Source organism: Talpa occidentalis, unplaced genomic scaffold (assembly GCF_014898055.3).
Source record: "Talpa occidentalis isolate TD23 unplaced genomic scaffold, MPIMG_talOcc4v2.1 talOcc4.14, whole genome shotgun sequence".
NCBI lineage: Eukaryota > Metazoa > Chordata > Mammalia > Eulipotyphla > Talpidae > Talpa > Talpa occidentalis.
The window spans coordinates 28153526-28167092 of record NW_023601433.1 but is presented as its reverse complement, the minus strand read 5'-3'; the positions used below and the strand labels follow the sequence as shown (position 1 = coordinate 28167092).

At 45.1% G+C, this 13567-nt stretch overlaps 1 gene segment (V, D, J or C); it reads left to right on the top strand.

Annotated features, from left to right (window-relative positions):
• The first annotated feature begins 378 nt into the window (after positions 1–378).
• LOC119244087 (immunoglobulin lambda variable 4-3-like) lies at positions 379–955 on the top strand. The segment is given in 3 exon segments: positions 379–424; positions 540–845; positions 930–955. Coding segments are annotated over 3 exon segments (378 nt in total).
• The last annotated feature ends 12612 nt before the right edge of the window (positions 956–13567 follow it).

Genomic DNA, 13567 nt, shown 5'->3' with positions numbered 1-13567 from the left:
CAGCACATGCAGGATGACATTCATCTTGGCACCAGGGGGCGCTGTGGTCCTGGTTTGGAGACCTAATTAGTCCAGACACTGGGCTGTGCTCAAGTGCACTGGGCATGACTGATGTTCCCTTTGAAGACACTTCTGCTGTAAAATCAGCTCCGACAACGAAACCCACACCTGCCATTTTTCTAAATTCAGGAAATCACCAGCATGAGGCCCTTAGGTTCAGGGCTCAGACAAGACTGAGACACACACCCTGGGGACTGGAGAGAGATTTGCATTGGCTGCCCCGCCTCCTGGAGCTGCAGGCAGGGAGGATAAGACAGGAGCCTGGAGAGGCCAGTGCAGCTGGGCAGCCTCAGGCCAGAGCTCCTGGAAGCCTCCACCATGGCCTGGGTGTCCTTCTACCTCCTGCCCCTCATGGTCTCCTCAGGTCAGAGCAGCCCAGACACTCAGGGGTCCCCTCTCTCGTATATCCTGCAAATACACAATCACGAGGGGCATCTGTCCAATCTCACTCACCATGATTCTTGAATCTTCTGTTCCAGGTCTCTGTGCTGTGCCTGTGCTGACCCAGGCCCCTTCTGCATCTGCCTCCCTGGGAGCCTCGGTCAAGCTGACCTGCACCCTGAGCAGGGAGCAGCGCTCCTACATCATTCAATGGTTTCAAAAGCTGCCAGAGAGGGCCCCACGGAATGTGATTTATGTGAAGAGTGATGGAAGCATCGTAAAGGAGCAGGGGATCCCCGATCGCTTCTCAGGCTCCAGCTCAGGGGCTGACCGCTACTTGACCATCTCCAACATCCAGCCTGAGGACGAGGCTGAGTATTACTGTGGCACAGGCAATTATATTGGTAGGCAAAACAGTTAAGCCACAGTGACACAGACAAAGGGGAAGTGAGGCCAAAACTCCCTCCCCTGCCCCTTCTTCCCCACAGGGCTCAGGGTGAGCTACTCAGGGTGAGCTACTCCCTGTCGCTCTGCAGGACCCTGAGATCTCGACTCCTCCTTCCATCCCTGTGGCTCTGACCTCCTCCCAGACACCAGGACAGTGAGGGACATGGGTCATCACTGAGGTCATTTGGACAACACAGCATCTGTGTCCTCCCTCAGGCCCGTGGGGTGATGCTGGGAGAGACAAGAAGGATCCTGACTCTGAGAGAGGGTGGGCACAATAACCATACCCCAGGGCTCACAGCCCTGTGCCCACAGCATGGGCTCTGCTCAGAGAAGAGTGTGGACACTCAGAGTTTCAGCGAATTGTCTGCAGGGAGTGTCCTGCCTCCTGGTTCCCATGGAGAGAGCAGGATTCCTGTCAGGACTGAGTTCACCAGAAAACATCTGACTCAGAGGGAGGCTGGACAGAGAGTTCTGAGCCCCATGGAGGGTCCAGACTGGGGACTAGTTGGGCATCAAAGAGCCTGTGAGGAGGTGTGCAGCAGGAGAATTGGGGCTCATTGGCATCTCTAATGGGGTAGATTATCAGCTTGTGATGCGGAAAATGACTCCACATCCACCACAGGACTTTGTAGGACTGACCAGGACACATCAAGGGAGCCCAGCAGCAGGGATGGGGGAGAGTGGATGCTCATGGTAGAAATGTAGACCCACCGTGTCTCAACCTTGTGAGGGACCCACATCAAATGTACTTGGTTAGGTGGGGAGCAGGTCACTGGACACACATTATTTTCCACAGCAGACATAGTGATTGTGTCCCTGGTCCCAGCCTTGACCTTAGCTGGGTCAGAGGGCATCAGGCCAGACCTCTGTTGACTGTCTCACAAGGTTATATCTCTGAGGGAGTCTGGGGACTGCCTGGGCCTGGGTGACTCCTAAGTGGGCAGGAGAGGATGGGTGCAGGGGCTGGGGAGGCGTGGGCAGGGAGCAGGGGAGGAGAGCCCAAGATGGACATCAGGGCTCAGTCCTGCAGGGAACCCTGACACCAGGATGGCACAGTCATGGGGTAAAGGGACCCTCCCCCTCTCCCCACTCCAGTGACCAGTTATTCTGACTGAAATTTTATAGTCACTGTGTCCCAAACAAGGTGTCCATGCACCCCTCCAGTGGGGGTTTCCTGCAGTCCTTCCACTGTAGGAGAGGGCGTCAGGGGACTGCAGGGACATGTGTCACACTCCACGTACATCTCACACATCCACGCCACCAGGGGTTTGTGGGTTATAATTTGGAATAAAGTGACACAGGAGCCTCCTATGGATGTAGACGTTATGATGAGAATGTAAATGGGAGGCAGGTGAAGGTCATTCTCTGTCCTGTGCCCAAGCAGGGAGGGAGCTGCCACTGCCAACCCCAGGTCAGACGGAGACCAAGTGCCCATGAGATGTGATTCTCATGGTCATGGTTATGACAGGGGCAGGGGCAGGAGGAGACCACAGGCAGCTCTTGTCCTGGGAAGGTGACTGCTGAGCAGTGTGGAGCACAGGGATCCTTGCAGGACTTTTCCCAAAACTTACACTGAAGATGCTCCATGCAGATGTGTGTGTGTGCCTGGCTCCGGCTCTGCAAGTCTGGATTAAAACATGAAGACAAGCACCTGAAGCTGCTGCACTGAGGCCACACAGTGAGCACAGGAACCAAGGAGAAAACTGAGACAAGGATTGAGCCCTGGAGACCTGTGACCAGACTGACTTTGAGCCTGGGATTCAAAGTGCAGTGGCCAACCATGTCCAGGGCGGGCAGGGGGACTGTGGGGCCAGGAGGCTACAAGCCCCCCAATCCCTAGGAATCTCTGAGCTTGCTTTTCTCTGGGCCCCACTGGCATTCTCTCTTGTTCCCTCTGTAGCCTTGCAGGTCTCCCCGTAGTGCCGTCCTTCTCTGAATGATGCCACCCTCATAGCCCTGACCTCTAGGCCAGGTGTGCACACTGATGGCTGCGTGTCACACCCCTTCTCCAGGTGCCCACAATCAGGCAGTTATGCCCCTCCTGATGTGCCCAAGCGCCTTCTGCGCCAACAGGATCAAGGTCACAGATGAGAGCCACAGAGGCTAGTGGCCTGAAAAGCCTGAAATTCATTTACCCTACAAAAGTAATCACACCAGTCTGGATGCCATTGGACATGCTGGTGATAACATTTGACCCTAATACCACCTTACAGCCGGGGTCAGGGAGAACAGGAATTTGAAAATGTAATCCAGGGTCACCACGGGTACCATCGTGGCAACCTCCTGCAACACTGCTGATAATTGTAGCTGGTGCCTTCCTGGATCCCACCCTTCACACACCAGACCCTGAAGGCAAGTCCCTCATGAGGGCTCTGCCCACCCAAATGACCTAGCTGACTGGGAGCCAAGGAGCCACCATCACGGGGTTCACACCTGGCAGACAAGCAGATCTGGCCCTGATAACAACCTCCTGTATGCTAACAGATTCACTCTATCTCCCATGTGCCATCTAGTAGTGGACCCCACCACAGCCTGTGCTTCCCCACATGCCAGAGACTGAGACACTGCACCCCTTCAGCCTGGGTGTGTTTTCTGTCCCAACAAGCAAGTCTACAGCAGGTGGGCACAGCCTCCTGCTCCCACACCTTCACCACAGCAGCCATCAGAGATGCCTCCTGCAGACCAGTGTGCCCAGCCCGCACACCACACACCACCAGGGTGAGAGGCACCAGTCACACCACAAAGCCTACCTCTTGGTCCATGCCACACCCACAGCCCACAGCCACAGGGAGGCAGTGCCAGTGTTGCAGCCACCCTTCCACATGCCCAGTAGCCCCAAAGCACTTGCAGCAAACCTACCAGCAAGTGGCTCATGCCAAACCATCAAGCCTCCCTCGTGACCATGCAGCTGGCAGCTGGCACCGCACATGGCTGCACCTAGCGGGCACCATGCAGCAGCCAACATAGACTGCAATGCACATCCTGCAGCTATACCGGGCAGCCACGGGACAAGGTGCACCCATAGCACCAAACCCTGAACACACCTGAGTCGGGGCTTGGTGTCAAATCCTAAGTCCCAGTGTCTGGGAGGAATGATAGCCCTATCCACAGTTCACCCAGATACAGCACCAGATGCTACATCCATGAAGGGTTCAGCTCAACACACACTTGGGGAAACAGGAACTGCACTCCAGAAGGACACTCAGAACCACCACATGACTAGCCCTCAGAACAAACAAGTAGTGATGGTACAGGTAATCACAGAGCACCAGGAAGATGGGCAACACCCCTTCGCTACTCAGAGAACCACTGGGAAAAAGCACAGGTCAGCAAGTTAGGGTCTCTAGCGCCACCTGTGACCAGAACTAAATCACCAACTAGCTGTTTCCCTGTTGGAACTGAGTAAATACAGAGGGAGGGAACTGTAGGTGACAGAGCCCAGCAACACAACATCAGCACCCTGGTAGAGTTTTGGCCTACCAGTGCTGGTCTCAGTCTTGCAAACAGTTTCCAACACCCCTAAAGATGCCCGCCAACACCAGTGGCACAGCATCCCAATGCATAGAACTAATTAGAAAGCAAACAACAGGGAGAAGAAAAAATATAAATAACCAAGCAAGCCAGTAGGAGAAGGACACCACAAGAAGAAATACAGTTACCAGAGCTCAACAATGACATGCAAGAACTTCTCGGCCTATCAGATAGAGAATTAATAATCATCCTGATTAAAAAGCAGAAAGAAAATAAAAAGGAAAAAATGATTTGAGGCAAATAATCAATGAACTAAAGAATAAAATTGAGACTTTAAGAAAAAAAAGAAAAGAAACACAGGAGATAAAAAGATTACTAGAGGAGATAAAGAACTCTGGGAAAAGCAATGAAACAGAATCGATGAAATGGAAGAACAGATCAGTACTATCAAGATACAGAAATAAAAAGAGCCAAAACAGTAAGGGAGAGAGAAGTGCAAATAAAGCTGTATGAGGAGACTCTTAGACAATTATCAGACTCCATGAAGAGAGGAAATGTAAGAGTTATAGGCATTCCAGAAGGTGAGGAGAGAGACAAAGGAACTGAGAAATTATTCAAGGAGATAATTGAAGAGAACTTCCCAAGCATGATAATGGAGATGAATATAGACATACAGGAAACGAGAACTCCCAATTACTATAATGAAAAGGAAACTACGGTAAGACACCGAATAGTAAAGCTTGTAACAGTCCAAGACAAGGAAAAAATAATGAAACTGGCAAGGGGGAAGAAACAGATAATTTATAAGGGAAAACCAATCAGGTTAACTTCTGACTTCTCTGAAGAAACATTACGGGCAAGAAGAGAATGGAGTAACATATTCAGCAATCTTCAAGACAGCAAATACCAACCGAGAATACCTTACCCTGCAAAGCTCTCCTTCCTCTACGAAGAAAAAATATGGACCTTCTCAGACAAACAGAAACTCAAGAAATTCATTACAACTAAACCCCCACTCCAAAAAATTCTACGAGAAGTCCTAAAGCCAAAACAACAGAGGAATGAACAAGAAGAACAGAAAAAAGCAAGGAATAAAATTACAAAGAAGACAAAAAAATGGCAAACACAGATGCCAACATATCAATATTAACTCTAAATGTAAATGGATTAAACTCATCAGTAAAAAGACACAGAGTAGCAGGCTGAATTAAAAAACAAAATCCAATCTTCTGCTGTCTCCAGGAAACACATTTAACCACAAAAGATAAACACAGACTGAAAGTAAAAGGGTAGAAAACAATCCTACAAGCAAATGGACCAAAAAAGAGGACAGGAACAGCCATACTTATATCAGATGAAATAGACTTCAAATTAAAAAAAGTAAAAAGAGACATAGAGGGACACTACATTATGATCAAGGGGACAATACATCAGCAAGATATAACACTCATCAACATATACTCACCAAATGAAGGGGCACCAAAATATATTAGACAATTATTATCAGCTCTGAAAACAGATATTAAAGAAAATACATATATAGTAGGAGACTTCAACACCCCACTCTCACCAATGGACAGATCAATGAGACAAGAAATAAACAAAGACACTAGAGCCCTAAATAAAGACATAGAACTCATGGACTTAACAGACATCTATAGGACACTGCACCAAAAAAAAATCTGAGTACACATTTTTCTCAAATGCACATGGATCATTCTCCAGAATCGATCACCTACTGGGCCACAAGACAAACATCAACAGATACATGAAAATCAAAATCATTCCATCTTCTCTAATCATAAAGGCATCAAGCTAGAAAAAAATCATGAAAAGAAAACAAGGAACCCTCTCACTTCATGGATATTGAAATCCACACTACTGGAAGACTGTTGGACTAATGAGGAGATCAAAGAAGAAATTAAAAAATACTTTGAGTTGAAAGACAAGGAGGACACCACTTTCCAGAATGTATGGGATGCAACAAAAGCAGTAATAAGAGGAAAATATACAGCAATACAGGCTTACATCAACAAACAAGAAAGAACTAAGAAACAACCTAATCTCACATCTCAAAGAACTAGAAAAAGAACAACAAAAAAACCCTAAGGCCAGTGGAAGAAAGGAAATAATAAAAATCAAAGCAGAAATAAATAAATTAGAAATTAAAAAAAAACAATCCAGAAGATCAATGAAACCAAAAGTTGGTTTTTTGAAAAAATAAATGAAATAGACAAATCTCTAGCAAGGCTCACAAAGAAAAAGTGGAGAAAACACATATAAACAGGATTATAAATAAAAGAGGAGAAATCACAACAGACTCAGTTGAAATCAAAAAAATAATAAGAGACTACTATGAACACTAATATGCAAACAAATTCATCAACCTAGAAGAGATGGACAAATTCCTAGAATAATATAATCATCCAAAGCTGGACAAAGAAGAAATAAAAGAACTAAACGTACCAATTACAAGCAGCGAAATTGAAGCAGTAATAAAAGCACTCCCCAAAACAAAAGCCCAGTTGCCTTCACAAATGAATACTACCAAACGTTCAGCAGTGAATTAGTGCCTATCCTACACAAATGCTTTCAAAAAATTGAAAAAGAAGGAATACTACCAAATACATTCTACAAAGTCAATATTACACTAATACCAAAACCCAACAAAGACTGCACAAAAAAGAAAATTACAGGCCAATCTCCCTAATGAACACTGACGCAAAAATCCTCAACAAAATCCTTGCCAACAGAATCCAACAATGTATCCATAAAATAATTCACCACAACCAAGTAGTATTTATTCCAAGGACACAAGGATGGTTCAACATCTGAAAATCAATCAATGTAATCCAACACATCAACAAAAAGAAGTGTAAAATCCGTATGATAATATCCATAGATGCTTAGAAAGCATTCACCAAAGTACAACATCCATTTATGATAAAGGCCCTTGAAACTCTCAGGATACAAGGAACATACCGCAGCATCATAAAGGCCATCTAGGACAAGCCCACAGCCAACATCATTCTCAATGGTGAAAAGCTGAAAGCATTCCCATTAAGATTTGGAACAAGACAAGGATGTCCACTCTCACCACTGCTTTTCAACATAATACTGGAAGTACAAGCCAGAGCAATAAATCAAGAGAAAAACATACAAGGAATCCAAATAGGCAAGGAAGAAGTCAAACTATCACTATTTGTGGACGATATGATAATATACAGAGAGAACCCCAAAAACTCCACAGAAACCCTAATTCAAATAATCAATCAGTTTAGTAAAGTGGCAGGATACAAAATCAATGCACAAAAATCAGTAGCCTTCCTATACACAACAATAAATCTGAAGAAGAAGAAATCAAGAAAACCATTCCTTTATTATTGAAACAAAACAAAATCAAATACTTGGGAATAAACCTAACAAAAGAAGTAAAGGACCTATACAAAGAAAATTATAAAACACTGTTAAAAGAAGTAGAAGTAGACGCAAAGAAATGGAAAGAAATCCCCAGCTCATGGATGGGAAGAATTAACATTATCAAAATACCCATTCTACCAAAATCAATCTACAGATTCAATGCTATTCCAATTAAAATTTCAAGTCATTCTTCAAAGAAATAGAAAAAATTTTGATGAAATTCATATGGATCCACCAAAAACCCCAATAGCCAAAACCATCCTGAAAAAAAAGAAGGGAATGAAGGTATCACTCTTCCAGATTTCAAACTATACTACAAAGCCATAATCATCAAAACTGCATGGTAGTGGAACAAGAACAGACACAAAGAAACAATGGAATCGAATAGAAAATCCAGAAAATAAACCCACAGATTTATGGTCAACTAATCTTTGACAAAGGAGCAAAGACTATGCATTGGAGCAAAGAAAGTTTGTTCAATAAATGGTGCTGGGAAAACTGGGTCACTACATGCAAAAGAATGAAGCTTGACTGCTACCTCACACCATAAACAAAAATCAACTCCAAATGGATTAAAGAACTAGACATAAGACCTGAAACCATAAAATATATAGAAGGAAATATAGGTGAAAAACTACATGGCATGCACATCAAAGACATCTTTACAGACACATCACCCAAAGCAGTGATAGTGAAGGCAAAGATAAAAAGCTGGGACTACATCAAATTAAAGAGCTTCTGCACAGCAAAAGAGACAATAACCAAAACAAAGAGAAACCCCACCAACTGGGAGAAAATTTTTGCACACAACACTAATGATAAAGGACTGATCACAAAAATCTACAAAGAGCTGATGAGACAAAAAAAAAAAAAAGAAAATAATCCAGTCAAAAAATGGGCAGAAGAGCTAAAAAGAAACTTCTCCAAAGAGGAAATACAAATGGCCAACAGGCATATGAAAAAGTGTTCAACATCACTTGTCATCAGGGAAATGCAAATCAAACTACAATGAGATACCATCTCACACCAGTGAGAATGGCACATATTAAAAAAACTAGCAACAACAAATGTTGGCAAGGATGTGGAGAAAAAGGAACTCTCCTGCACTGTTGGTGGGAGTGCAAACTGGTCCATGCACTATGGAGAGCTGTGTGGAGATTCCTCAAAATACTAAAGATAGAGCTTCCATATGATGCAGCAATTCCACTCCTAGGTATTTACCCAAAGGACACAGAAACATCAATTCCAAAGAGCACCTGCACCCCTATGCTTATAGCAGCACAATTTACAATAGCTAAGCTTTGGAAACAACCTAAATGCCCAAAAATAGATGACTGGATCAAGAAGATGTGGTACATATACACCCATGGAATATTACTTAGCATTCAAAAAATAAACACATACAATTTGCAGCAACATGGATGGAGCTGGAAGGGATCATGCTCAGCAAATAAGCCAGAAAGAAAAAGAAAAATACCGGATGGTCTCACTCATAGCAGGAATCTAGAAAACCTAAATAAAGGACCAGGAAAAAGAATAACTATGAGAAAGAAAAAATCAAAATCAAAAAAATATGAGCCAGAGACACTCTGAGGGCGGGGGGGGGGGGGAAAGGAGGGCTTGGGGTCAAAATAAGGGGGTTGCAATTGTATGGAGAATATAAAAATAAAAAATAAAAATAAAAATATGGGGGACAGAAGAACATGACCCGTATGACAGAGCTAATCTTAGTAAGGAGATCTCTCTGTGGGGAATGTGCAAGCAGCCATAAGCTCGTGATGGGCTCTCCATCGTCAGTCATTAAGGAAATGCATTTCAGACAAACTTAGGTACCACTTTAACACCAAGTGTGGTAAACTAAAACAGATAATAACTAGTGATGACACAAATTTGGAAGAATTGAAACCCTCACACATAGCAGAATGGAAAAAGGTAGAGCCACTTCGGTAAACAGTCTGGAAATTGCTCTAATGACTAATTCTAAAGGTAACATATGGTCCAAAAGCTCTGTTCACAGCATAGACCCAAAAAAAGTGAAAACATATACCTACAGAAAACTTGTATAAAAATGTTTCTTGTACACGGAGACTACACCTGAGAGGAGAAAGCATGCGTTGCATAAACAGAAAAAAATGATGTCAAATATACATATGCCTATAAAATGTTTGTTGCAGGATTAGTATTCCAAATAGCCAAATGGTGGAAACACCCCAAAATCTGTCAATGAATAATGGATCAACTGACCAGGGTGTGTCCATAGCATAAAATATTCTCAGCCATGAAGTGGAATGAAATCCTGCTCCATGCTCCAGTGGGACTGAAGCTGGGAGATGCTGTGCAATGACAGGAGTCAGCATTAAGACCACACACCACACGGCTCTACTTGTATAAAAGCCCTGGATAGAGAAATATAAAGAAAGACAGAGAAACTTACAGCAGTTGCTTTGAACTGGGGTGTTTGGAGGTAGGAACTGGAGAATGGGGTTCATTTAGTGTTAAAATTATGGAAACTGATTGTAGTGATAATAGCACTATGATAAATATACCAAAAACCTACTGCATTATATTGACTTTCATGGTTAAAACAATGTATTTGAATTATATCTCAAAATAAGTGACGTAGACACAAAAGGTAGAATGTATTTAACTCAGTCTGACAAAATTTCACACTTGTGAAAAATTTAAAAAACTTTCCCACAAGAAAGATAAATCCCATTTCTGAAATTTTGTTTTAAAAGTCACCTTTTCTTTCTTCAAATACTGTTCTATAAAGTTATGGAGTCTCCTCACCGGTGTGTGTGTGTCATGTGATGCCAAGGTCACTGGGCGCCTGATCCAGTCTCCAGTGAAACATCTTCCTGGCCCCTGAGTAAACACTGCACCCCGGGCATCATTGTTCATGTCGGTGTGGCCAGTACAAAAGAGGGGGGCAGGTGACCACAGATGACCACCAATTCAATGAGATCCAGATTCTTCTATTTTCTGGTTCATCCAACCCACTGTGGAGACTTTCCTTCTTATTTTGTTAACATAAGACTTCAGAGTGGCTGCTGCAGCTCCGCTATACATCCTTATTCAAGAGAAAACTGCTGTATGAGTCCAGGATATCTTTAATTCACAGCAAAGCTTCATTGAAAAGAATCCCATTCAAATGACACTTACAACACTTCAGCCAGAACTGGTCCACATGGCTGATCCAGACTGGGGACCTGTAAACAGTGTCCAGGTTTTGAAATAGATGAGACAACACACAGGGGTTAATGAGGATCATCTACTGTGTCTGAAAACCAGCTGTGTTGTTGCTCTGCTCCATCCACAATATGGGCACATCCGAGAGCAGGGACAGTGCCATGTTCATGCCTTAGACCCCAAAAGGAATGTGTGCAAGATTGAAGCAGGGGTCACTAATATTCCTGGACAAGGAAACAGAGGATCAACATGGCAGAGAGGAAACGCTGCGAGTAAGATCTCCCATTCAAAAAAAGTTAATGGGGAGGAAAAGCAGCAGGTCTCAGTGAGAAATGGGACACAGAAGATAAACAGGCAACTCCAGCAAACTACCCGAAGAAGAAAGTTGCCATAAATGAGGTCTAGAAGGCAGGAAAATGTGGAACCAAGCTTAGCCAAGTTTCGCCATTTTGTATATCCTCCCACTTGATATCTTGATAATGTTAGTCCTTGTCCAGCCGCATTCGGAGATAGTTTCAATAGTCACAACCCTCACTCCACTTGGTGACGACAAAGCAGACCACCCCAGCCGCCAACGAGGCAGTCCTATCCATAAATGGGACAGCGTCACTAACCGTCCAATCAGTTTGAAACTGTAACTGTGCATGCCAAAATGCCTTTGTAGTAGCCAATGAGTAATCGCCAGCTTCTTTCAAAATTCACGCTGCTTGTGACCCTATAACAGACCCCTGCTTCCTCTGTTCGGGGCTCTCGACCTCTGCCGTTGCATCAGTGCATGTCGTGAGCCTGGACTCAAGCCCGTAATAAACTCCTTTCTGTTCTTGCATCGGCTGTCTGTGTCCTTGGGGGCTGCACTGGTTGACGTTGGGCAGAACATTGGGGGCTCGTCTGGGATCAATGAGTTCAGACCCCAACTACTGAGCAACCGAAAGGAATTCTAAAGCACGCAGGTGAGTTCCCACACTCGCCCAGGTAATCTCCAAGTCTGCAGACCTGTGGTAGTACTTAGTACCTGTATCTTTTGTTCTTCATACCTGTAAAAGCTGTTTTGTACCTAGTACCTGTATCTTTTGTACTTTGTACCTGTGAAGGCTGTAATTGTTTGCAAAACCTGAAAATCTGTTTAATAGCCAGGTCAGGCTTAAGTGGACGCACTTGGAAGCCGCTGGTGTGACCACGGGAGACGTCCCTGGACACATGTTAGGAAGGCCTTACCGTTTTGTGGGGAGCAGATACCCCTTTTTGGGGCCTTTTGAAAAATTAGTCTTTGGTCTGTTTCTTGTGTCAACAGCCACTGTACTTCTAGCATTTGTCATCATGGGTCAAGCACCATCTACCCCTCTATCTGTGGTTTTACAGCATTTAAAGATGTCAGGTCCAGAGGGTCGGACCTCAGTGTGGAGATGAAAAAATCCCCTCTAATCACCTTTTGTTCCTCGAGTGGCCAAAGTTCGGAGTTGGTTGGCTCCGAGGGGACTTTTGATTTGCAGATTATCCGTCACGTGAAGGAAATCATCACCCGTGAAAGAAAATTTGGACATCCTGACCAACTCCCGTATATCTTAGTCTGGAAAGATCTAATCCAGAACCCCCCTGCTTGGTTAAAGCCATTTTTGTCATTACAGGCACAACCCGTACTGCCAGTTAAACTGCTTGGGTCACACCCCGACACCCCGTCTGCACCTGCGGTTTTCCAAGACTCTACACTGGAGGAACTTCTTTTTCCGCCACCCTATCATAACCCTTGTAGTAACCTTCCCCAACCCCTGCGGTCGGCTGACCACCCTCCCCCAGAGGCGGACGGGGCTTGCGGGCAGGGTCTGGCTGCAGGCACCCGCTCAGTGAAGGCGAATTCCCCGGATTCCACCGTCCTGCCCCTTGCGTGGCAGGATTGCCTAATGAGCAGGGCAACCAGCCCATGCACTACTGGCTGTTCTCAACCAGTGACCTCTACAACTGGAGAGCGCAAAATGCACGTTTCTCCAACAACCCTAAAGACCTTGTTAATCTCCTAGACACTGTTATTCATCAGCCCACCTGGGATGATTGCCAACAGCTCTTGCAGGTCCTCTTCACCACTGAGGAGAGAGATCGTATACTGACGGACACCAGGAAGTTAGTCCCTGGAGAGGATGGCATGCCCACCACGAACACGGCCCACATAGACTTAGTGTTTCCCTTGACCCGACCTGACTGGGATTTTAACCAGGCTGAGGTAAGGAGAGACTCCGGGTGTACCACCAGACTCTAATGGCAGGGTTGCGCGGCAGCCCGCAAGCCCACCCATTTGGCCAAGGTAGGGGATGTGCAGCAGGGAAGGGAGGAGACCCCCGCAGCTTTTCTAGCGCCTCATGGAAGCTTTGTGGCAATACATCCTATGGATCCGGAGGCGGCGGAAAACAAGGCCACAGTGGTAATGGCCGTTGTTAACCAGGCGGCTCCCGACATTAAACAAAAACTACAAAGAATAAAGAGGCTGGGAGAAAAAACTATTCGAGATCTTATTGACGGTGGCAGGAAAAGTGTACAATCGCCATGATGAAACTCCTGAGCAAAGGGAGACCGCATCCGCCAGGAAGAACGGAAGGTAAGGGCG